General features: G+C 42.8%; 1 protein-coding gene across 1 annotated transcript in view; it reads right to left on the reverse strand.

The window, feature by feature from the left end:
* Nucleotides 1-17,552: 17,552 nt before the first annotated feature.
* Nucleotides 17,553-26,391, reverse strand: part of LANCL2 (LanC like glutathione S-transferase 2) — a 58,680-nt gene continuing 49,841 nt past the window's right edge. Inside the window, exons 7-9 of the mRNA XM_025922918.2 lie at nt 21,833-22,009; nt 21,482-21,554; nt 17,553-17,896 (exon numbers count right to left, since the gene is read on the reverse strand). Of these exons, the coding sequence (XP_025778703.2) occupies nt 17,790-17,896; nt 21,482-21,554; nt 21,833-22,009 (357 nt within the window). The 3' untranslated portion in view covers nt 17,553-17,789. The remainder of the gene's footprint in view (nt 17,897-21,481; nt 21,555-21,832; nt 22,010-26,391) is intronic.

Genomic DNA, 26,391 nt, shown 5'->3' on the forward strand with positions numbered 1-26,391 from the left:
TCAAAAAATGAATAAACATTAAAAAAATATGATATAAAATGGAAGGCAAGAGTGTAGCTGCAAAATCTTTTAAAATTTGTTTTAAAAGAAGCTTCTAGTGCCAAACTTCAGACAATTGTTCAGCTCAACAAAAGAGCTCCTAAGAACCTGAAGGTCATTGTGTTGAGCAACCAAACAGAAGCTGATGTAATGGGATGAGCATTTGGGAGGCCTGGGGAGAGGATGAGTGTATTTGTCAAGTGGAGAAATGTGTATCATGTGTCCAGCCTCCAAGATGGCCCTCAGTGATCCCAGTCTCCTGATATTTGTGCCCTAGTATAATCCCTCCACTGAATACAACACAGTAGAGGTGGTCTGTGACTTCTGATGTGTGGCCATAAACGAATGGCATTGGCTCTTTTACGTAGAACCTTGTCTGAGAGATCCAATTGCCATTCATTTGGAGTCTCAAGCACCTCTGTGAGGGCCGACATGGGCAGTGCACTGTGTTAGATAGTGTCCCCCCGCCCCCCCACAAATTTATGTCCTTTCTAGACCCAGATGTGACCTTATTTGGAAATAGGATCATTGCAAATGTCATTAGTTAAGATAATGTCATACTGGAGCAGGACAGGCCCATGATCCAATATGACTGGTATCCTTATAGGAGTAAAACAGGGGAACAGACACACAGGGTAGAACACATGGAAGACAGAGGCAGAGATTGGAGTGATGTATCTGCCAGGCCAAGAGTGCAAAGGATGGCTGGGAAGAGCAGAAGCCAGGAGAAAGGCAGGGACCAGATCCTCTAGACCCTTCGGAGGGAGGATGGCCCTACAGACATCCTGACCTCAGATTTCTAGCCTCAGAACTGTGAGAGAACAAATCTATTATTTCAAGCCACCTAGATTGTGGCATACCCAGGAAATGAATACAGACGGTAACTGAGGCTGAGGCTGTCTGCCATCAACAGCACCAAACTGCCAGCCAAGTGGGTGAGCCATCTTGGAAATGTTCTTCCAGCTCCAGGCAACATCTAACTGCAACCTCATGAGAGGCCCTGAGCCAGAATTGCTCAGCTAAGTTGATCTTGAATTTCTGTCCCATGGATACAGATATGTTTATTGTTATTTTAACCCATAAACTTTGAGGTAACTAATTACACAGCAATAGATCAGTGATACTGCAAGGATGTTGGGGGAAGGCCATTCCTTTGAATGGATAAATGAATAAATTCACTTATATATTTGATAAATTATGTACTCTGGTCCAGAGCTTTGATGATGGTTTGGACACTTGTCCTGAGTAATCAACTGAAATTAGAGATTATCAGACTGAAACAGTGGTTTGGGAAAATGGCATAGCCTTAAGAGTGGTTTAAAGACAAGTGGTACCTGGGTGGCTCAGTTGGTTAAGCGTCCAAGTCCTGATTTTGGCTCAGGTGATGATCTCACAGTTCATGAGATGGAGCCCTACATCGGGCTCTGCGCTGGCAGTATGGAGCCTGCTTGGGATTTTCTCTCTTTCTCTCTCTCTCAAAATAAATAAACATTAAAAAAAAAAAGAGTGGTTGAAAAACCATAATTCCATTCCACAGGGCAGTAAATCCTGTTCATACCTCTTCAGTTTCCTCTGAACACTGCTTTTTCTTCCAGTTCTTTCCAAGAGACATGGCTCTTCCTCTCTTCCCTATCTTATCCCTTCTTGATCAACCACTAGTCTTCTGTTTCAGAGTCCTGGTTTCCCACCACCTTTTTCCAAATTATTGTATCCCCATGGTTCCAATCTCAATTAGACCCCAATTAGAGGAAATTTTTAAAAATACATCAAAAGAAATATTAGGATAATGAACTTTTATGTACCCATCATTAAGCATAAACAATTATAAGTTCATGACCATCTGTTTCATCCATCTATATTACTTGTGGCCCTTCCCTAGATTATTTTGAAGCAAATACCAGACATTTCATCTGTAATTGATTTAAGCATGTAGCATTATCACACTTAAAATCAACAATAATTCTTTAATATCTTTAAAGATCCAATCAATATTTACATTTTTTTGACTGTCTTGCAAGTTTTAAAAGTAATTTATTTGTATCAAGATCCAAATAAAGTCATACCATGAATCTGATTTCTGTAGCTCTTTACTTATATAGGTTTCCCTTCCCTCTCTTCTCTCTTTTTTATCTTTCTTTTCTTTTTGTAAAAGAAACCAGATTGTTTATCTTGCAGGTATATCCACAGTCTGGAATTTGTTAATTGCATTTCCATGTATTTGTATTTCTTAAACTGATAGTTAAATAGAGAAGCTTGATCAGATTCAGATTTTTGTTTTGTTGTAAAGATCTACTTGAGAGGTGGTGGTGTATATTTCTAGCAGAAGGTACACAACTTGTCTCCAGATAGCCACTGAGGATAATTGCCCAGACTTTAATTAATTAAGAAGCAAAGTAGTAACATTTACATTCTATTTTTCCTTCAAATGTCTAATAGGGTAAAGCAGTGAAAACCATGCTTGTTTGAAGAGGGTATAAAACAAGAATATGAAGCTCATGTGCCTGATTTTTTTTTTAACGTCGAATTTTGAGAGAGAGCGAGGGAGGTAGGGGCAGTGAGAGAGGGAGGGCAGAGGATCTGAAGTGGGCTCTGCGCTGACAGCAAAGAGCCCGATGCGGGGCTCAAACTCACAAACCGTGAGATCATGACTTGAGCCGGAGTCAGATGCTTAAACTACTGAGCCACCCAGGTGCCTGTCATGCACCCAGGTGCTGATTTTAATGCTTATACTTTGAGCACATTTTTTGGCTGCCTCTGTCCACTAAGCTTTAGACGTTAAGCTGTCACTGTACCGCTCATACTAATGGTTTATCTTCCTTCACTATGCTCACTCCTTCAACAAGAATGGAAATTAGTTCCATTTTTATCCTTGACCTTGAAATGTCTGATGCTACCCCCATAAATTTGGGTCTGGTTGAATCTCTGCCCCACAACTCAGTAGCTGTATTATATTGGGCAGCTCTCCCGATCCAGAGTTGCCTCGAGCTAGTAAAGTGTGGCTGAGAAGCCTCTTCAGAGACTTTTGTAAGGCCTGAATGGGATAAACGAATGCAATGATGCTTATCAAATGCTTCACACAGTGCCCGGCTCCATAAATGGTCAATATTATCACTGTGCATTAGAAATGAAATGCACTCAAGCGATTAAACCCATTAAATGTACGAGGGCCCAGAATAAAGAATCCCTATTGCTTTACCCTTGAGTGGGCCACTGGGAACATTACCAATGATTCAGAATGTGCTAGTTTTAAATTAAATACCACATCTCTGCAAGAGCTCGCCATATGTGGGGTGTGTGTTTGCTGAAGCTGCCGCATCTAAGTGGGAGGAGCAAGCAGCTCCCTGAAGGAAGGCCATGGAATAACCAGAAGAAGCAGAAGCAGCTGGAATGGGAAAAGGCTGATAAAAGCTGCCTTACCTGGCTTGCCTCTGAGAGAGGGCCAGCTCAGAAGCCACAAAGTTCTATTAGTACAAAGTCCGTTCCCTAGAGAATCATCCTTAATTTCACTGTAAAGGTGACATTGATTTTGTGAACATTCGTACTGTGGTAGGTGCTTTGCTGAGATTGGTTTATTTAATCCCCCGCTAACAACCCCATAAGGAAGTACTGAATGTGGTAGAGCCCAGACTGGAACCCAGAGAGTCTGATGTCAGAGACCATTCTTGTCTCAGTGTCTATAAATGTTGACGAGCTACTGTATAAAATGTACCTTCATCTCCCCAAAGCACTTTAATTTTACAACCCTCTGGATGTGGAATGCAGGGATTTCAGGTGTCAGCATATGCTGAATGCTTTTCGAGGCAGGGGAGGTTAAGTGGGACAGGAGAGTGGCTTGCTTTGCAGCTGCCCTGCAGGCCCACTGTGGTTCCCAATTCCCTTCCCTTTCCCCCTGCTCCAGCCAACAACAGAGAAACTATGGTGTTTTGCAAACTCTTGACATATTTCATTTACAAATTTTCCCATTTGACAAAAATAGCAGGGTTTCCATATGGGATAAAATCAGAAAATTAAGATGTTAGCAAGACAATTCAATGTAGGAAAACTTCAGAAAACCGGAGTGTTTTGGGGTGTTCAGTGTGGCAAACAGCGCCCATCCTTCACTAGTCCCTGTTTGAACACACACCAGTGATGATGACAATTGAGTAAAGGGATGTTTGAACTCTTTTCAGTCTGTGGTGATTATGGTGGCTGGTAGCTTAGTACAGTTTAGGAAGAGTCCCAAGAATATTGTGGAGATAAAAACCTTCATGGGCTCTAAAATATTGGGAGCCTCAGGAGAGTGAAACTGCAGGGTTGGGGAGCACACTCTCAAGGTCTGCTGGAGTGCAGCCTTGCCATCCCCCTCCCAGGTATATTCCCACAAAGAGCATGACCTCCAAAGGGTAGGAAATACCCACACTTCTGGGGAAGCCAAAACACGGGTGGATAGGTGATTAAGGACTGAACAGAAGAAGGCAGCACCCCAGCAGGAGGAACGTAGAGCAAAGTGAGCCCAGAGTCCCCAGCAAGGAGAGCAAGAGCCACCCGGCCAGTTACTCAGACCCCACCCAAAGTTGTGGGACTGACAGCTCCAGAGCCTCTGGGTGTCAGAAAGGAGCTTGAGTCTGTTTGATTTATATACCAGTCAGTTCTCCAGATGTCCCCTTACCTATCTAATAGCATCATGACCATCTCCCCAACCCCAGCAAAACACTGGAAGTTTCTTTTCTGAAAAGAGTTCTAGTCTTTGGCCCAGAAGACACAGATCTAATTGAAGGTTGAAGTGCCATCTGGTGAAGGTAGCCACCCAGCTCACTGCCCCCACTTCCTTCTGCCACCTGCAGGCAGAAGGCTGGGGGTCAGCCTAGCAGGGACTGAGGGGCCCCAGAAACTGACTCCACCAGTGCGCCAACAGAGGGATCAAATGAGATCATACCACATGGACCAGAATTTCTATCAGCTTCAGTCCCTCAACATAATTCTGGGCAGTTCTTGAGTACTAGTAGGGAGACCCTCTGCCTGCCTTGTCCCTTGAACACAGCTAGATGAGTTTCAAATCATTATGAACACCCAAGAAGTCAATCTGAATGCTGAGAGGACAAATTGCACAACTAGAGGGAGAAAAAAAAGGGCCACATTGTGGAAGGTAGGAGGTGCAGAGAAAAGATTTGTGGAGAAAAGAATCACGGATGCTGTGGAGGGGAGGGAGACCTCATTAGAGACAGAGGAGAGAGAGGAGAGACAGAGAGAGAGAGGGAAGGAGAGAGGGAGGGAGAGTGAGAGAGCAATGTGCAGGGGATTGTACAAGAAAAACCATTGGCTAGGAAGGAGAGGGGCTGATTATCATGAGTTTTTAATAACCAGTGGAGCTCGAAGACTAAAGTTTTACAAGTGGAGCCAGAATGGAGCCCAGTGTGTGTAGCAGGGCTCCTATGGAGAAGGAGGGCAGAGGCCCGGGAGTAGAGAGGGTGGGCTGAGGAGCCCTTGGGTCATACTGAGAAAGACAGTTTCAGTTCTTGGAGTGCATTTGGGAAAGGTAACGCTGCCCCTCCAGGGACAAAAGAGCTGGTGGACACAATTACATTCATTAACATAGGAACTGAGACACCTGCTGAGGGCAGTTAACCTGGACACTGGCTTTTTGCTGCACCTTAAATTCCAAGTCCCTGCACATCGGTGCAACTGCCCTTCTGAGACAAACTGGCACCAGCACCAGCATGGTGAGATCCTACCCAGAGGATCAGTGTGGGTTGGTACCATTCCAGGTCCCTAAAATTTGGAGTTTTGAAACTCAGCTGGTGTACCTGAGATAAAACACGGTGAAGGCAAGGCTCTGAGGGATGCCTGGGATACATGACGGGAGATTGTTTGCTCTTCTGTTAGGGCTTCCTGGAAAGTGGTGCACGTGAACTCCCCTCTCCAGGGATGAGGGAGCTGAATGAAGCCATAGTTACCTCTACCCACCAGCACAGACCAACTTTAGTGAGCAGCACAGCACCCACAGTGGAGGCTTGAGCCTCTTACGACAAGCCCTCCTCCCCTGCCCCGCACTCTGCAGGTGCTTCTTTACTAGGGAAAGTATGCCCGAAAACCAGAGCAGTGGGCCCCTTCCCAAGAAGACCAGCACAACCCCCCAACCCCCCCACAAGTCTACTGATCATAGAGTGCACTATGTTCTCATATGTGCTCATAGTTCTGCTCTAGTGGAAGTAGGATCTGGCCTCTTTTAATAAGCAGACCAAAGCACGACTAGTGAAAAATTCACCACACATGGGATAAGGCCCAAAAAATCCCCATTGCAGGCAAGAAGAAATTCTACAGAGGACTGACTTGTGGGAAAGAGCAGCCAAAATGCAACACCAGAGTGCACACAGTATATACCAGAACACTTCCTGAAGCAACAGGCCTTGGACAGTATATGACCTCTTCTTCATAAAGCCATTACTCTGAGAAGTAAGAAACACAACAGGCTTTCCTAACACATGGAAGAATACAGAAACCTAGTCAAAATGCCAAGATGGAGGAATTCATCCCAAAAGAACAAGTAAAGGTCATGGCCAGGGATCTAATCAAAACAGATATAAGTAATATGCCTGATCCAGAATTTAAAACAACAATCATAAGGATACTATCTGGGCTCGAGAAAAGCACAGAAGACGCCAGAGAGTCCCTTACCACAGGGATAAAAGGACTAAAAACTAGTCGGGCCAAAATAAAAATAAATGGTACAACTGAGGCACAAACCTGATGGATGTAATGGCCACAAGGAGGGAAGAAGCAGAGGAGCGAATAAGTGATATAGAAGATAAAATTATGGAAAACAGTGAACTTGAAAAGAAGAGTGAAAGAAAAATCTTGGGTCACGAATTCAGACTTGGGGAACTCAATGACTTCATAAAGTGTAATAACATTCATATCATAAGAGTGCCAGAAGAAGAAGAGAGGGGAAAAGGGGCAGAAGGCTTATTTGAGCAAATTATAGCTGAAAACTTCCCTAATCTGGGGAAGGAAATAGACATCCAAATCCAGGAGGTACAGAGAACTTCCATCAAAATAAACAAAAACAGGCCAACACCAAGACATGTTGTAGTAAAATTTGCAAAATATAGAGATAAGAGAAAAATCCTAAAAGCACCAAGGAAAAGGAAATTCCTAATTTACAAGAAAAGACAACTAAGGTTAGCAGTAGAAATCTCCACAAAAACTTGGCAGGCCAGAAAGGAGTGGCATGATATATTCAATGTGCTGAATGAGAAAAATATGCAGCCAAGATTACTCTATCCAGCAAGGCTGTCATTCAGAATAGGAGAGATAGAGTTTCCCAGGCAAACAAAAACTGAAGGAGTTTGTGAACACTAAACCAGCCCTACAAAAAATATTAAAGGGGACTCTTTGAGTAGGAAAGATAGACCAAAAGTGACAAAGACTAGAAAGAAACAGAGAAAATCTCCAGAAACATGACTTTACAGGTAATACAATGACACTAAATTCATATCTATCAATAATCATTCTGAACATAAATGGACTAAATGCTAATCAAGAGATATAGAGTATCATAATGAATAAAAAAAACAATACCCGGGGCATCTGGGTGGCTTAGTCAGTTAAGCTTCAGACTTCAGCTCAGGTCATGATCTCACAGTTCATGATTTTGAGCCCCACAGTGGGCTCTGTGCTGACAGCTTGGAGCCTGAAGCTTGCTTTGGATACTGTGTTTCCCTCTCTCTCTGCCCCTCACTCTCTCTCTCTCTCTCTCTCTCTCTCTCTCTCTCTCTCTCAAAAATAAACATTATAAATTTTTTTTTAATGTTAGAAAAACAATACCCATCTATATACTGCCTTCATGAGACTCATTTCAGACCTAAAGACACCTGAACCATTTATCATGCTAATGGACATCAAAAGACAGCTGGAGTAGCCACACTTAATATTAGACAAACTAGACTTTAAAACAGAGGCTGTAACAAGAGTTGAAGAAGGGCACTGTGCCATAATAAGGGGTCTACTCAACAAGATCTAATAATTGTAAATATTTATGCCTCAACTTGGGAATAGCCAAATATATAAATTAATAACAAGCTTAAAGAAACTCATTGATAATAATACAATAATAATAGGGGACTTTAACACCCCACATACATGAATGGACAGATCACCTAAGCAGAAAATCAACAAGTAAACAATGGCTTTGAATGACACACTGGACTAGAATGGACTTAACGGATATATTCAGAACATTTCATCCTAAAGCAGCAGAATACACATTCTGGAGTGCACATTGAACATTCTCCAGAATAGATCACATACTGGGTCACAAATCAGGCCTCAGCAAAAAGACTGGGATCATACTATGCATATTTTAAGACCACAATGCTATAATACAGGAAGTCAACCACAAGAAAAAATTTGGAAAGACCACAAATACATGGGGGTTAAAGAACATCCTACTAAAGAATGAATGGGTTAACCAGGAAAGTAAGGAAGAAGTAAAAAAAAAAAAAATACAAGGAAGGAAAGAAAAACAAAAACGTGACAGTCCAAACCCTTTGGGATGCAGAAAATGCAGTCATGAGAGAGAAGTATATTGCAATATAGGTCTACTTCAAGGGGCAAGAAAAATCTCAAAAATGGAACCTAACCATACACCTAAAGGAGCTAGAAAAAGAACAACAAATGAAACCTAAAGCCAGAAGAAGGGAAATGATAAAAATTAAGGCAGAAGTAAATGATACAGAAACAAATAAACAAAACCCCAGTAGAACAAGTCAATGAAACTAGGAGTTGGTTCTTTGAAAGAATTAATAAAATTGATAAACCCTTGGTCAGACTTATCAAAAAGAAAATAGAAAGGGCCCAAATAAATAAAATCATAATGAGAATGAATCAATCAATCATTCAACCAACACCAAAGAAATACAAACAGAATATGATGAAAAAATTCTACGGCAAAATATTGGGCAATCTGGAAGAAATGGATAAATTCCTTGAAACATATAAACCACCAAAACTGAAACAGGAAGAAATAGAAAATTTCAACAGACCGTAACCAGCAAAGAAACTGAATCAGTAATCAAAAATCTCCCGACAACTCTGGGCAGTTTTTTTGCAGCACACACCAGGGAACCCTAAAATAGGAAAGGTAAAACTAAAGCCAACAAATAGGAAAAAGCAATTCAGACAGACTAAACTAAAAAGCCAGCTGAACAGGGCTAGAGAAAAATTCCCAGCCCACTGACCGGACTCACCTATGTTCATGAGCCTGTGGACTGGTGATGCCATCAGGGCATATTTGCACACGGTGAGTCAGGACCTGAGGAACCAGCAGAAGGAGCCAGAGGATGTGTCTTGAAGTGTGGGGTCCCCAGAGCAGTAGCATCGGTGTCGCCCTGGGACTTGTCAGAAAACAAACTCTCAGGCCCCTCCCCAGACCTAGTGAATCAGACAGTAGCCCAGCAGTCTGTGTCTGAACCGGTCCTCCAAGCGTTTTCTGAGTATGTCGAAGTTTGGGAACCACTCATTCCTTCTGCCACCCTCCGGGGAAATAATTCCTTTTCTTTTCTCTCCTCAAATCCCAACACTGCCGCCTCCTCCATATTCACTAAGCAGATGTTGCCCGGCTTCCTACTTCACCGAGAAAACTGAAGAAATCAGAAGAGAATTTGCACAGCTGCCACCACCCCCCATTCGCCCACCAGCGTCTGTGCTGTTGACCACAGCGCAGGGTCTGAGCCATTGTCCACAGCTGACCCACACTCAGGCACTGCCTCCCACCTCCTCTGCCTCTTAAGGACATCACTCTAGTGCTGCCTCTTGTCTGTTGTATGTCTCTTTTTAGTGTGTGTGTGTGTGTGTGTGTGTGTGTGTGTGTTTTTACCTGTCCACAGGTTCACACCCATCAATTTACAAACATGCTATTATCTTTTTGAACTTAAAAAAAAAGTTTTAGGGACACCTCAGTGGCTCAGTTGGTTGAGCGTCTGACTCCTATTTTTGGCTCAGGTCATGATCTCAGGATCATGGGAGTGAGCCCCGCATCAGGTTCCATGCTGAGCATGGAGCCTGCTTAAGAGTCTCTTTCTCTCCTTCTGCCCCACTCCCCTGCCAGTGTGGACTTTCTCTCAAAAACATAAAAAAATAAATAAAAAGTTTTTTCTTGATCTTCTCTGTCTCATTAACTATGGCTCCATTTCTTTCCTCTCTTTTGCAACAAAACTGCTTTAAAGGATTGCCTATATTCTTGACATATTCACCAATGACCTCTCAGCTACTGAATCTAATGGTCAATTCTTGGTCTTTCTCTTACTTATCAGAAGTATCTGGGTCAGCTATTCACATCCTTCTGCATACATATCCGTTCTCCTCTCCAGCTTCCCGGAAAACATGCTCCCTACCCCAGTGACTGCTTCTCTCCCTCTTTGGCTGGTTCTTTCTCTTCTCCCAACTTCTTAGTGCTGGTGTGGCTCAAAGCTCTGTCTTTGGCTGCTTCTCTCTTCTCTTTATCCTCACTTCTTGGGTGAGCTCATCCAGCCCCATGACTTTCAGTAACATTGATATGTCTCAAAGTGACAGTTCCACCCTAGATTTCTCTCTCAACTCCAGATGTTCCATGCTTGTCATCTCAAACTCAATAGGACTGAGCCCTCATCTTCCTGCCTGACATCCTCCACATTTCAGCTTCTAGCAACTCCCCCCCTTCCGGTTGCTTGGGACAAACACTTTGGAGCTATCTTTGTCTAGTCTTTTCTACTCTTCACCCGATTATAGGAATTTTTTTTAATGTTTATTTTTGAAAGAGGGAGAGAGAGCGTGAGTAGGAAAGGAGCACAGAAAGAGGGAGACAGAGGACCCAAAGTGGGCTCTGCACTGATAGCAGGGAGCCCAATGAGGGGCTCGAACTCATGAACCGTGAGATCATGACCTGAGCTGAAGTCAGACGCTCAACCGACTGAGCCACCCAGGCGCTCCTGATGATAGGGAATTCTATTGACCCTTCAAGGTACATTTAGATTCTGACCACTTCTTACCAACCCCACTGCTCTTAACTGTACCAGGGTGAGCTACCTGGTACATCATTTCTTTCCTGGACTAGTCTTCTGGTTTCCGTGCTATGCTGCATTCTCCCAGAATGATCCCTTTAAAACACAAACCAGATAATGTCCTTCTTTTGCTCAAAACTCTCCAATGGCTCTCTACATCAACCAGAATGAGAGCTGAACTCCTAAGAATGCTCTTCCAGGCCTAGCCTTCCTCTGTCCTCTCATTCACTCCATTCCAACCAGGCTTTTCTGCCTCTCTATGAATGTGAGTGGCATGCACCCATGTGAGGGCCTTTGCACCAGTAGGACTTCTGTCTGGGTGCTCTCCCACAGTCATCTGGCCAACTTCCTTACTTTCTTCATGTATTGGCTTACATGTCACTGTCTCCAGTCTTACTCTGATCATCCTGTTTAAAATAGTAATCTGTCTTCTCTCAGCCACCGTCAGTCCCTCTTATTCTGTTTTCTTTTTTCTGTATTATTACCTTCATATGTGAGATGATTTGCCCATTTATGTTCATTGCTTCTCTCTCTCTGCTGAACTGCAAACCCTAGAAGGTAAGCATCTTTGTTCACTGTTGGATTCCAGGTGCCTAGAATAGTGTGTGTGGTGTTGAAGAAGCTCTTAATGACTATTTGTGGAATAAATTAATATCCTCAGAGAGATAAGATATTGTGGCCAAGAAATAAGAAGACAATATATATAAAAGATACCGTAAGAATGAGACAAACTCATGGACATAAAGAAATGAAAGACTCAATAGAAGAATTGGAAAACAGAGTTGAAATCTCTTGGGAAGTAAGACAATAATACGAAGGGGTATGAAATAGAAAAAAAGTTAGGGATCATCATCGGAGGTTTAATACCCAAATAACAGGTATTCAAGAAAAAGACAAGTACATGAGAGGGGGAAAAACATTAAGAAATAACTCAAGAAAAGTTCCTAGAATTGAAAGACATGAGTTTCCAGACCGGAAGGGCCCATCAAGAACCCAGGACTGGCTCATCATGCCAGAGAGGAAAAAAAACAAACAAACACAAAAAACAAAAAAAACCTGTAACTTGAAAAATTATTACATACAAAACACAAAATTAAGTATAAAGGAACACGGATCACAATGGCTACAAAATTCTCAGACACAACACTGGAAGCTAGAAGACAGTGCAGCCATGCCTTGAAATTTCAGCAGGGAAGTGATTTTTAGTCCAGAATTCTGTAAGAATCTGTAATTTTTTTTTAACTTTTTTAACGTTTATTTTTATTTATTTTTGAGACAGAGAGAGACAGAGCATGAATGGGGGAGGGTCAGAGAGAGAGGGAGACACAGAATCTGAAACAGGCTCCAGGCTCTGAGCTGTCAGCACAGAGCCCGACGTGGGGCTTGAACTCACAAACTGTGAGATCATGACCTGAGCGAAGTCGGAAGCTTACCCGACTGAGCCACCCGGGGGCCCCGTAAGAATCTGGAATTTAAGTGTCAGTGCAGAACAAAGGCAACTTTCAGGCACGTAAGGTCCCAGAACATTTAGCCCAATTGCCAAAAGGGAATGTGGCCCTCCTTCCTGCTACTGGAGAGACTCAGGGCTCCTTGGGCCCTTACCCCCTGTTAGTTCCCAATAGCTGATAGGGCACTGATAACTTCTCTTATGGCCCCTGTAAAGAAATGGTTTGCAAAGCTGGCCTCATCAGTTCTTGGAACTGTTGGGAGTATTTACATGATTATGGGAGGAAGTGTGATTATGTTACTTGGTACATGTTTTATTCCTGGGCAATACTTGAAAGAGTGGGGTGAGGTCCCTACTGACATGTGACTGGCACTGCTTCTGGTGGATGATCCTAGGAAGGCCACAAGAGTCTACCTAGTATAGATCCGGAAGATCTCTGTGGGTCACTAAATAAAGAACAGACCAGAGACATGGAGAACACAACCTCTCTAAACGTTCAGATTTTTCATAAGTCTGAAATTGTGGCTTCATTCCTTCTTGCTCCTATGGTTCTTCCTCCCCTTGATAGACCTTGGGCAGTGAGGTTTGTGCACGCGCACACACACACACACACATGCACACACACACACGCACACATACAGCTGGCTGGAAGCTCCACATTGCCAGGCACAGCAGTGACACTGAGCTGTCATGAGGCACGGATTTTTGGAACTGGACAGATCTGGGTTTTCATTCTGTTACTTAGGAGGTGAGCCTATGTCCTCACATAACAGCACTGCACCAATACCTTCACTTTCCCCAACAGAGCACATACATGAGCTAGACACCTTCTCCACTTGTTATTTCATTTTAATCCTCCCACCAACAAAATGAGGCTGTCCTGATTATTGTCCTGGATTTCTGGGAAAACAAAACAAAGAAACAAAAAACCCTTGAGCCTCAGGCAAGTTCTTGTTCAAGTTCACAAGTGGTTGAGCTCAGAGCTAAACAGACATTCAGATTCTTAATCTCCACTATATATGCCCCTTGATGGCAGAGATCAGCCTCATCTTCATGCCAGAGGGTGTCACATTGCAAGGCTGGGTTGCTCATCTACCTGTGGTCCCCTCCTGCAATTTCCTGGAAAATGCAGACGGGATTCTTCACCCAGGAGGCTTATTGCCCCCACCCCCCACACTGCAGAGGAACTCTCTGACATCTGCTAAGGGAGGGCCTCCCGAGTCTGAGCTCAAGGCTACTCCCTCCCAACAGGTGTTCATCAACCAGGACTGTGAACCTCATGAGGACAGGACCCATGACTGTTTGTCAGTTCACGCTCAGCACTTAGCACAACGCCTGGCACACTGCGGGTGTATAATAAACACGTGCTGAAAGAAGGACTCAAGCCTCCCGTCTCCCAAGTGGATAAGGAAATGGGTGCGGTAATATTTGTGAAGCAGACTGGACCTCATTATAGCCCAAGCCATCTGGGATCACTGGTGCTTCTAGCGATCTAACTCTAGGAAGCCAGTCTTGGTAAAATGGGTCCTTGAAGGAGGCTGTAACTTCACACTGATCAGGAGGCAATGATTCAACACAGCCTTCCAGGGCCATGGTCCAGTTCAACAGCAGGCTGACAGGCATCAGGAGGTGACAGCCATTTCGAAAATTGACATCCAGCTCTCCTTATGACATATGGAAAAATTGAGACTGGAGGTGGCGTCACCCGCTGTGACAGGGGTCTTCCTAACTGGATGGGGTGGCTCCTGATTCTAGACACCCCTGCCACACCAGTCTTCCACAGCATCCCTGCTCCCTACTTGAAGCCCAGCTTGCTAGCACGCATTCTTTAATCCAGAACCTGACACAATTACCTTTTGGGGTCAAAGACCGCTTTGAAAGCCTGGTGAAAACTAGCAGCTGCCTCTCCAGATATTCATAGGCGTATGCACAGGAAATTCTGCACACAATTTAATGGGCCCCTAGATACCTCAAAACCACCACAGTCCCATCCCCACAACAAGCCTGGCCTCATGCCTGACTTGAGGACCTTGGAAGGAAGGGCCTCTCCAAACTGCAGCAAAGAGCCTGGGAGGGCCTAAGGACAGTCCGTAAAAATGTTTAGGGAACCTGGGCTTTAAACCTGGATCACTGCTTTTATGAATTCGGCAAATGAAGTAACAGACGTTAAAAGCAGTACGCAGGAGACAGGGTCAGAGTCCCCCACGCGGCCCAGAAGGCGGTGAGGGAGGAGCAGATGATGAGGACGGAGGAGGCCTGGCTGCTCCATTTCCCAGTCACGTGCTCCTGACCAAGGCCTCTCCCCCCAGGTGTCAATTTCCTCCTTTCTGCCTGGGGCACTTAGGGGAAGGGACATTGAGTGCAAGTCAGAGTGTGACCACTGGTGACAACCATCTGCGCGTCCCCCATTCTGTTAACCTGGGCAAGGCTGTCGGCTTTCTCACCTGTGAAACAGTCATAGTAATAGTGCCCCCCTCCTGCAGTGTTGTCACCATTAAGGACGTGAGTGCTAAGGCCTGTCACACTATGCCAGCCACATAGATGCTGCTCTTACCATCACTGCCCAGGTTTCAGAGGGCCTTGGGATAGGAAAAGAACGCATGTGTAGAGACCTTCAGCAATCATACCAGTGAATTATTCAGCACATCGTAAGGTGGGCACCTGCCACATTTTTAAGTGAACAATGAAATCTTCAGACTGGTGACCAATGCTCGTAACCTTCACCCTTAAATGCAGAGAAGAGGTGAAAACAAATGAAGATCCCACCAGTCATCATCACAAAACTGTCTTTACTAACAAAACCAAAGAACCCCACACACTTTTTCCGACATCAACTATTTTTTCTTCCAAATTTTAAAATGGTATTGTGCACACACGTAGTTGTTTCAACTCAGACACATTTTGGAGGACACAACGAAATCAAGAAATCATTGTGAGATGTTTTGAGATCTAAATTCAGACCTACATCTATTAAACTGACTTCTGTGAGTCCTCTGCTCCTTGGCGTGGATGCCATCACTCTTCCGCCTTCAGGGACCAAGAGCTGGAACTGTCCTCAGGCAGCAGCTACGTGCCAGACGCCAGGAAGCGGGCTGACGTGGAGTCACAGAGCTGCACATCTGTGAACATCTAGTGGGTAAGTAGGAAGGTGTCAACCCAGCTGGGTTAAAAAAGAAAAAACCGTAAATAAAATCTCCGTTTATTCCACAAGTATTTTATCTTTCCCTCAGTACATTAGTCAGAAAGAAGCCTCGTGCTTATTTTTCAGACCTGGTGGGATGCCCAGGTGAGTCACCCTTGCTGTTTCTGGTCTGGAGACACGTGGCCAGAACCAGGACTTCCATGCGCTCCCTCTGGCTGAGACAGGCACAGCCCCTGTGCGGTCCCGCTGGCCTCCCCTGACAGAGCTTACAGCCGAAGCCCTGAGTGCCGCCATGAACGAGGCAGGCCAGATCTCGTAAGCTGTGTGTGTGCGGTTTGGGTGAGGTGGGTGGGAGGGAGGGTTGTTTGGCTGGGCTGTGACACCCGGTGGTGAGCTCTCCTACCAGATACTCCCCCTCAACTCATTCAGGACAGCATACTGTGCCTGAGAAGTTCCTGAGCAGGCCCAGGGAGTTGGTGAAAATAGAACCATGAGGGTTTATACTCATGGAAGCTATCCACCTAGTTTGAGAGAAAATAGTCATGGGTTAGAAACAAGTATCTGCAATGAAGGGACCCATGAGGCATCATCTAGAAACTGAAGGTCATGTTAGGGTGCCGGCCCCACAAACAAGGCTCAGCAACATTCCGAGAATTGCATATGCATGAAGGAGATTTGTCTTCTACATGGATATTCATGCTCCTTTATGAAAGGAGTGGACATGAGGGCTGATAAATGATTGGACGGTCCCTTACAGACCGGGACCAGATGACCAGAGAAACCTGCTTTTAGTCTTTTACAATCCATGCCTCAGCTCACAAGACGAGAAGTATGTAGAAGTCCTAGGCTACTCGTATTGTGATGACAAAAGTCTTCTAAAAACTGAAATCCACATGACAGAATTATTGAGGGTACAGTAATCGAAATGAATGTCCATTTTTTTTTTTTTTTTTTAGATAAAACATGTCAGACAAACACCGTCATTTTCTTGGTTAGAACACTATGTTTCCTATATGCATAAATGCAGACTAGGCCTTTTATGGTTAATATATTTCATCAAATATGAGATTTCAATCACCCAAAAGTGTGCAAAAAGTGACTACTCCTCCCAAATTTACACTGTGATAAGTTACTGAATTTTGAAATAAGTTTAATTGCAGGGACATGGGAACAGCTGAGTATCTTTCCACTTATCACCATCTGGAGCTGTATCCACGGAACTTATAATAAGTTATAATGCTGATAAAATTGAGGTGCAGTCTGTTTTAATATAAACCAAATCTAGAATTGCCAATGCTTAGTCATTGCTGTTTGATTTACAACATGGTCATGAAAAGGCTTCCCTTGAATGTTCTGATTATCATGAAGTCCACTCCCCAGGTGTCCACTGCTTGGGATTGTAAGGAGCCTCTGGAACTTCACGTGGGAGCCGGAAACCCCTGCTGGGAATAGGGAGCCCCAGCTGGCCAGCAATGCATGCCCTCTGGCCTCTTAAAAGCACAAAGGGTGAACACAAAACACAAAGAGGGAGCGTTCAAGCACCTTGCGCAAAGGCTCAACCCCTGCCCCCAACCATTCCAGCAAAACTCCTTTAATTTGGTTGCTTTTCAATTTTTGGAGTGGTCTTTCCTTCATGCTTGTCTGAAAGGTTCTCATGGAAAATGCTGAAGAAGTAGCACTAGGATGTCACCTTAGAGATTGTTTCTGATAGATGAGAGACATACTACCTGACTATTCCCTGTCAGTACACAAGACACCTCACTTTAAATATTATATACAGAGAAGTGGCCGCTGCCGTACCCTCGTGTACGGTCAGCTCTGGGCTCACGGAAAGAGAAGGGCTTTCTGTTTAGAACAACTTACATTTGCAGACAACAAACACCAGAAACATGCAAATGCTACACAAGGCTGGACGCGAAGAATTCATATTTGACACCAGTGAGGGGAACACTGTTACAAAACGCCAAAGGGATGGTTTCTGTCGTTCATGCTCTAACTTGAGGGTCTCTGCAACGAAGGGGGTGCCTGTGAAGGTGTTTGCTTCTCTTTTTTTTTTGTTTTGCCTTCTTCAGGATTCACAGTTGGCTCTGTGTCAGGCACTAAGCAATCTGGCTTTTGGTCCAAACAGGTAGGTGTCTTAGCGGTCTCACTGCATCTTTTTATCCCTCTGCGAAGGGGCAAGTTCAAATGCTGGAAACCGTGATGTCTCTGGTACCAGGATGTCGGAGAGAAAGTGAATCGCCCCAGCCATGCCTGCAATGTAAAATGTAGATCCTTTTAGGAAAGGGCATGAGGGTAGAGTCTGAAAGAAAGTGGCCCTTAATCATTTCCTTTACCAAGGGCTGGAGGGATGTCGGAAAAGGTGCTGAGGATTTTACAGATGACTTCATAAAAAAACCAGAAAACAGTTTACCTCAAAAATCCTTATATCAGCACCCAGCAGGCAATGATACCAGTTTTCTTCCCTGCCTTACCTTTCCTAAAAATTGGGTTCTGGGTTTTAATCCTGTATCTTGAAACTTTACGATGAGCGCACAGAACAAATCAAAAAAGTTATGGGTGCTGCTGGTGTGCTGTTTTAACCATAAAACTCCCTCTCTCACAGAAGGCTGCATTTCATATCTTCTTAAAGTTTTAAGAATGTTAATTTTTTTAAGTTTTTAATTTTAATTCCGTGTAGTTAACATACAGTGTTATATTAGTTTTAGGTGTACAATACAGTGATTCAACAACTCTACACATTTCTGTGTTCATCAAAGTAAAGTGTATTCTTAACCCTTTCACCGACTTCACCCCCCTGCCACGGACTCAGCTCCGCTCTGGTAACCATCTGTTTATTCTCTATAGTTGAAGATTTCTTTCTTGGTTTCTTTTTCTTTTGTTTTGTTTCTTAAATTCCACATATGAAATCATACAGTATTTGCCTTTCTCAGACTTATTTTGCTTAGCATAATACTCTCTAGCTCCATCCATGTCATTGAAAAGATTTCATTCTTTTTGATGGCTGAGTAATGTCCGTGTGTGTGTGTGTGTGTATGTGTGTGTGTGTACTACTTTCAAATGTATGCTACCTGAAAATGAACTTTATTTTCATCAAAATCCACACTCCAAATCATCACTGCAGTCTGCACCAGCAATGGGCTTTCAACTGACCTATGGAGGGTGGGTGAGGAAGCCTGCTAGCTGGCTCCAGTCTCCAGACCCCTCAGGTCCCTTTTCAATAGAAAAATTCCTCCCTTAATTGGATTATTGTTTGCTTATAGTTCTTCTTTTGATGTAAAATGTACATGCAACGAAACACACAAATCTTCAGTGGACTCACTCTGAATTTTGACAAATGTGCATACACTCGTGTAAACTAAACTCCTATCAAGAGATGTGGAAATTTCCATTACCACCCTTAGAAGTGCCTGTCCCTACCATCAACCCTGATGTGGACTGGTTTGGCCTGTTTCAGAACGTCCTGTGAATGGAGTCACATAGTACTCCATGTGTCTGGCTTCTTGCCTCAATGATTTTGCAATTCATTCATGCTTTGTGTGTGTCATTGGCTGTTTTCCTACATTTCGGTTGTTCCCAGACTTCCCTGTAAGTTTTTGTTTGAAGGAAGGGTTCTAGGAAACCACTGACTTATTAGAACCCTCAGGAGGGGTCCTAGAGTGGCCAGGCTGAGATGACCTTTGTTCTCTTGTTTTGGTGAGGGGGAGCAGCGGATTCACCTAGATGGAGCACTTGGGACGGAGAAAGTTCCAGAAGGGGTCATGGATGTCAGCATCCCTTTCAGCCTAGTAGTCTCCACACACGTATTCACTGTTACTACTTACCACCCATCCAACAAGAATCTATGGAGAGCCTACAGCCAGGCACTTGTGAGACACAGGGGAACAGATGAATCGGAGACCTTCCCAGCCTTTACGGAATTGTACACTCAGACTTTGACCTCCTGGGGTTTTAGCTGCCATTAATAAACTTGAATGAACTCCATTTAGAGTTCAGGTATCAACTCTGTTGTATCTGATGCAAATACACTGCCGTTTTATGATGTAAAAGACTAAAATTTTTTTCTGAGAATTATTTTTTAATTTTTTTTTTTTTCAACATTTACTTATTTTTGGGACAGAGAGAGACAGAGCATGAACGGGGGAGGGGCAGAGAGAGAGGGAGACACAGAATCGGAAACAGGCTCCAGGCTCTGAGCCATCAGCCCAGAGCCTGACGCGGGGCTCGAACTCACAGACCGCGAGATCGTGACCTGGCTGAAGTCGGACGCTTAACCGACTGCGCCACCCAGGCGCCCCTCTGAGAATTATTTTTTTATTATGATTTCTTTGAATATTAAAAGGATATTATCCTGTGAAAGATAAGAGCAAATGCTCTACTTTCTGCTCATATTTCTAACATGTGATTAAAAAATACTACCAATAGCAGAAATAGAACAGGGCATTTCACTACAGACAATTCAGACGTAAGAGGATAATAAAGAAGTACTATCACAGCTTTACACACATAAACTTAATGCCCTAGGTAAAGTGGAGCAGTGTCTCAAAAGCACAAACTGCTGAAACTTACCAAATATGAAATTGATAACTTGAACAGCCCTATAAACTACTGAATAAACTGGACTTAGAGTTTAAAAACTCCCCAAACAAAAAATCTTTACGCCATAATTTAAGTTAGAATTAACACCAATTCTTCCACGAATTAATACACTGTCTTTTCCAGAAAACAGAATATTTCTCAAACCAGTTTAGTAGGAATTAACTCTGATACCAAAACCAGACAAAGATGGTGCAAAAAAGGAAAAGTCTAAGCCAATATCTCTCACGAATATAGATGTGAAAATCCTCAACAAAATATTAGCAAATGAAATTCCGCAATATATAAAAAGACCAAGTGAGGTTTATCCCAGAGATGCAAAGCTAGCTTAATATTTAATAATCCATGATGTTAATAAGCTAAAGAAGGAAAAAAAAATCACATAATCGTATCAACTGATGCAGAAAAAGCATTTGACAAAATTCAACACCAATTATTTGATTTAAAAAAATATTCAATCATTTATACCTTCTGAAGTTTACTTTGGAATTAATATAAGATGTACCTTTTAGAGCAAGAAGTTATTAAAAGTTATCATCAATTTATCCTTTGCCCTTTGATTTCTGTGGCTTAAATGATAAATTACCCAATTCACACACACACACACACACACACACACACACACACACACACACACACAATATAAATGTAAAAAATGTAGGAGTCCTCTTCGTAGGATTTCTATTTTGTTTTCCTGAATTTATTCTCTAGCTTGTAGCAGAATTATTGTATTTGATTTCCTGTCATTGCTCATTCTTCAGAACTTTCTTCTGTACGCTATTATTTTTACCAACTACAACTACTTCTAACTGCTAATACTGTCGAGTTACTAATATCAATTATTCATACTTATTTATATATCTAAAATAGTTAAATGTATTTAAATAACTAGATATGTTTCCTGTGAATAGATCAATATTATACGTACACAATATAACAGATGAAATGCAGAGGAGCAAACTTATTATTTCTTCTATTACTGACTAGCAAACATCCCATGTTCTGTCTGCATGTAGTCTTGACAAAAGATCAAGAAATATTTGAAGGACGTTCGCAGGTACACAAAATAAGTAAGGCAAAGAGACTCATAATTTTCAGCAACAAACTACTTGGTTCAGGTTATTTTATGGTTGCGGAGGTATTATTCAAGTAAGAATAAATGGACTAGAACCAGTGCACAGAGACAGGGGGACCAAATTCACCCACCCCATATTTAAACCTAGCTTTTTTGCTCGCTCTTACCTTCAAAGAGAGAATAAGGTCTGTCAGGAATGCGGCACCCATGTGCTCCATATTCTAGACACCACTCTGCAAACTAAGAGGAAGCATATTTAAGAGCAGAGATTTCACTTGGTGAACAGGCAACAAACCAGACATTGCAATGAATTCGCCAGGAATCTAATAAAGAAGATTCCCAGGCAACCAGAGAGGGGTCAACAGGGCACAGACAGGCTAGGGCATGGCTATGCCAGGAGAAGCAGGGGAGACCGTGGAGTTGGGAGAAACAGGTTAAGAAAGGAGAGGAACTGTATTTTTGGATTTTGCGTACGCTTTCCCGAGTGTTCAAATGTTGTTTACATAAAGACTCCTTACTTTGCAAGCTCGGTAGAGATACTTTTTGTCCTGTGTGAGATGGTACAGGGACAGGAAAGAATAGCCGTTCCCAGCCGTCCCATGGCAGATACCATAGCCCTTGCGAAGCAAACCTCGCTGCCAAATCACATCACTACACTCCATGGCTTCTTTCAGGTATTTCTCCTCCTTAAAGACCTGGGCAATGAAAAGTAAAGCAGTGTTAAAAAGATGTTTTGAGGGGCGCCTGGGTAGCTCAGTGGGTTAAGCGTTTGACTTTGGCTCAGGTCATGATCTCGCAGTCTGTGGGTTTGAGCCCTGTGTTGGGTTCTGTGCTGATAGCTCCAAGCTTGGAGCCTGCTTTGGATTCTGTGTCTCCGTCCCTCTCTGCCCCTCCCCCGCTTGTGCTCTCTTTCTCTCTCTCAAAAATAAACAAACATTAAAAAAATTAAAAAAAAAAGATGTTTTGAATGGTAAGTTAGTAAAATAGTTTCCCTTTCTGGTTAGTAAATTACACAACATTAGGAAACCTGAAGTGGCTCCTGGGGTAAAATGAGCACCTCCAGCAACACCATGGTGCAGCACCTCACAATCTACCCATCTCTTCCCCTTGTCCTCCTAGTTCAGGCTTCTGCAAAAGTAATTCTAAGATTTAGTTTAAAAAATCAGAATAAAAGATGTCAGAAAAAAAAATGGGGCACCTGGGTGTTTCAGTTGGTTAAGCGCCTGGCTCTTGATCTCAGCTCAGGTCACGGTCTCGTGGTTTGTGGGTTTGAGCCCCATATCGGGCTCTGTGCGGACCATGTGGAGTTTGCTTAGGATTCTCTCTCTCCCTCTCTCTGCCCCTTCCCCACTCTCTCTGTCTCTCTCTCAAAATAAATAAACTTAAAAAAAAAAAAGCTACCAGAAACTCTTTGGTAAGATGTTTTGACGAATACTCAACATCCTGGGTCAGCCACATTATCAGTAAGACCCTGATGGCCTGGCACTATCAGGGCGGGCGAGATCTGTCATGATCTATCACAGGGAAACCCGCACACAGCTTCCTGCTGGAGCAGACATGCCTGGGTTGCAGAACTTAATGGCACTGATTCCACTTAGTGGTTTATATGGACAGACACAAACGAGCTCAGCAAAGACAAATGCCTGGTAGGAGGAAGCTGGGTTTTTTTTGCCTCCTCATATTCCCTTTTAAACTGTCTTCTCTTTCTCCTCACATTTCATTAATTTTGTTTGTATAGTCCTTCCCCCGGAATCTGCTGTCTGTAATCTCCACTTGCTTATCACCTCATTCCATTCTACTGCAAATGAGTTTTGGGCAATGAATTAGAGGCAAGGGGGTCATTAGAGCTGATCTTTTTAGGGGTAGCAAATAGGATTCATCTACTTGTCAGTGATTAGTAGTGACCTCAAAAAAAAAAAAAAGGGTGAACTGTGTGAATCAGGGTCTGTAGAGGGTAGGAGGAGGGAAAAGAGAGGGTCATTTGCATGTTACTCACTATTCCTGATCAAGAGTCTGTTCACCAGAGTCAGATGCAAGACTAACCCATGAAAGCCATTTGAGATGTGGGCTCTGGGGTCAGACTGCCTGAGTTGGAATCTCAGCTCTGTGTGGCCTTGGACAAATCACTGAACTTCTTAGGTCTGTTTTCTCAACTATAAAAGGATACTATTTCCTCACCTCAGTGGCTTCTTATGCGTATTAATGACACCAAGTCAATCAGATGGGGGGGAAAAAGTCTTTTCAATAAACAGTGTAGAAAGAATCAGATTTCCTGATGCTTAACAAACAAAGAACCTCTTTTGGGCTGCCTGGGTGGGTCAGTCACTTAAGCATCTGCATTCGGCTCATTCGGCTCAGGTCATGATCTTGGGTTCGTGAGTTCAAGCCCCGCATCGGGCTCTGTGCTGACAGTTCAGAGCCTGGAGCCTGCTTCAGATTCTGTGTCTCCCTCTCTCTCTGCCTTTCCCTCGCTCACACTGTCTCTGTCTCTCTCTCAAAAATAAACATTAAAAAAATTAAAAGCAAAAGCAAAGACACACTCTTCTTACCTCACATGCACAATCCTAATATACAAAATATACACGTAACATACAAAAGTTAATTGGAGATAGTTCATAGTTCTAAATGTAAAATCTAAATCTGCACAGTTTGTAGGAGAATATTCTCTGTATAATCTGGGGGTAAGTAAAATTTTGTGACAACTGATAATGGGAAATCTCACTAAAGTGGAGTTGGGAGGTTAGAAGGGAAAGCCTCAGCACTAGAGTCCCTTCCAGGAAGGCTTGTCAATTCCAGATCCCACCAGAAGAGGAAACAGAAAAGAATCATCAATTACAGGCCCCAACAGGGAATAAGGTTCATTGCATGTTCTACAAGAAATCGACTACCCCTGCAACGCAGCCAATGAGAAACTGTCATCACTCTGAACTCTTGCTTTTTCCTAATGGACTTACATTCAAAACAAGTCCTCCCCCTTCCTCCTTCTCCATAATACGGTTCTGTCCTTTGTTGGACTTGCCTGTGGTTTTGCCATAGCCTGCACATGCCAGGATGTAATTCTCTGCTGTTCTTGAATAAGCCCATTTTGCTGGTAAAATAACTGGCTGTTTTATTTTTTAGCTTAACAATTCTTAGACAAGACACAAAAAGAAATTACCATTAAAAACACTTGATAAAACACAGACTTTATCAGAATCGAAAACTCTCTTCATCAAGAGATACCATAAAGATGATGATTAGGTCAACTATAAAATTATTTCCAAACCATATAACCTGACAAAGACTTGTAACAGAAGATACGGAGAATTCTTACAGCCCAATAATAAAAAGATAAAAGAATAAAACAACATGGGAAAAAGAAATGAAGAGATAATTTAACAAAGGAAGATATACAAATGACCCATGAACAGGCAAATCTGCTCATCATTAATCTTTAGGAAGATGCAAATTACAACTACAATGAAATAGCCACCAGAATAAAATCAAAATGACTTAGAATACCAACTGTTGCCAAAGATGAGGAGAACCCTCTTCCACTGCTGATGGGACTATAAAAGGCACAACTATTACTCTGTGCAAAGCTTTGGCAGTTTCTTACAAAAATTGCAGCTACTTTCTGATCAGCAATTCTACTCCCAGGTATTGGCCCCAAAGACCTGTACAAGTGTTCATAGCAGCTTATTCATTAAAATAAGTGAAACAGGAAAACAAATTAATAAACTGTGCTATGTTTATGGAAGTGATTTTTAAACTTAGGAAGGTATCATGATCTTGAGGAAGGAGGAAAGAAAGTAGAGTTTGAAAGAATCTCTCCAGGTGAGTCTGATATGCACCCCTAAGTATTCCATTTTTCAAATAATCGACTTACAAAGGAGCCTCTGGAACACAGTTTATATGAAAACATTTTCTGATGCATGGTCAACAGCTGACCATCGGGGAGCATTTCTGCTAGAATTCTATTCTGGGGTTTTCGGTGCCAGCACTTAGGTGCAGGAGCAGGGAAGGCACAGTGGTTTCACACTTGAGCGTGAAATCGAAACATTATGCTGATACCACATTGGTATGATTTACATGGTTTTTGTGGGCATCATATTTGTAAATACCTTTCCAAATATAATTTTCATCTGACCAATGTTGGCATTTGTTTATAGTGGCTGAATCCATACAAACTGCTAATACCAGAGGGTCCATATGTGTAGTTAGAAGAAGGTAGAATTTGTTATCATTACCTGTAATTTACTGTCAGATAATCAAGAACTGATTATAACTATTCAGCAAAATAGCTTCCAGCTATAGGGTCTACAAACATAATTTGTTAGAAAGTCATTTGCAATTAATAAAATTCCTAACACAGCATATTGTTAAGACCCTGACATTTTTTTCAAGGATCATCTAAACTACTATAGAATTTTAAATTAACAAATAATACATGTTCATACAAAGTGGAGTACACTCAATACCCACTGCAACTTAATTAGCATCTATAGGAAGGGAAAACAAATTAAGTGAGCCTCCACTCAATTTATAGTTTTTTTTAAGTTTATTTATTTATTTTGAGGGGTGGGTAGGGAGGGAGGGGACAAAGAGAGAGAGAGAAAAGGTGAGCAGGGCAGGGACAGAGAGAGAGAGGGAAAGAGAGAGAATCTCACTGTCAGCGCTGACACTGATGCTGGGCTTGAACTCAGAAACTATGAGATCATGACCTGAGCCGAAATCAAGAGTTGGACATAGAACCAACTGAGCCACCCAGGTGCTCCTATAGTTTCATGTGTGAAGGATATTAATAAATTTTCAAATACATGAAAGCCTTATGCTTTCATAAGCATTCTTGAAGAACTTACGAGTTGACATGCCAGCATGAGAAACTGTTGAAAACTTATTACACAAAATGTAAGCACTTCCTAATTCTGAGACCCCTTCAATGAACGCAGACCCTCTTGAGTTAACAAAAACCTGAGAGAAAATGGTGCCTAGAGCTGTGTTTCTCTAGCTTTGCACTTCCAACCCCGCTCCTGCTCACACCACCCTCTGCCTCGGCCAAACAAAAATCTCACCCTCTACTCTCTGACTCTGAAAA

This window comes from Puma concolor, chromosome A2 (genome assembly GCF_028749965.1).
Source record: "Puma concolor isolate L17-30 chromosome A2, mPumCon1.1.hap2, whole genome shotgun sequence".
NCBI classification, from domain to species: domain Eukaryota; kingdom Metazoa; phylum Chordata; class Mammalia; order Carnivora; family Felidae; genus Puma; species Puma concolor.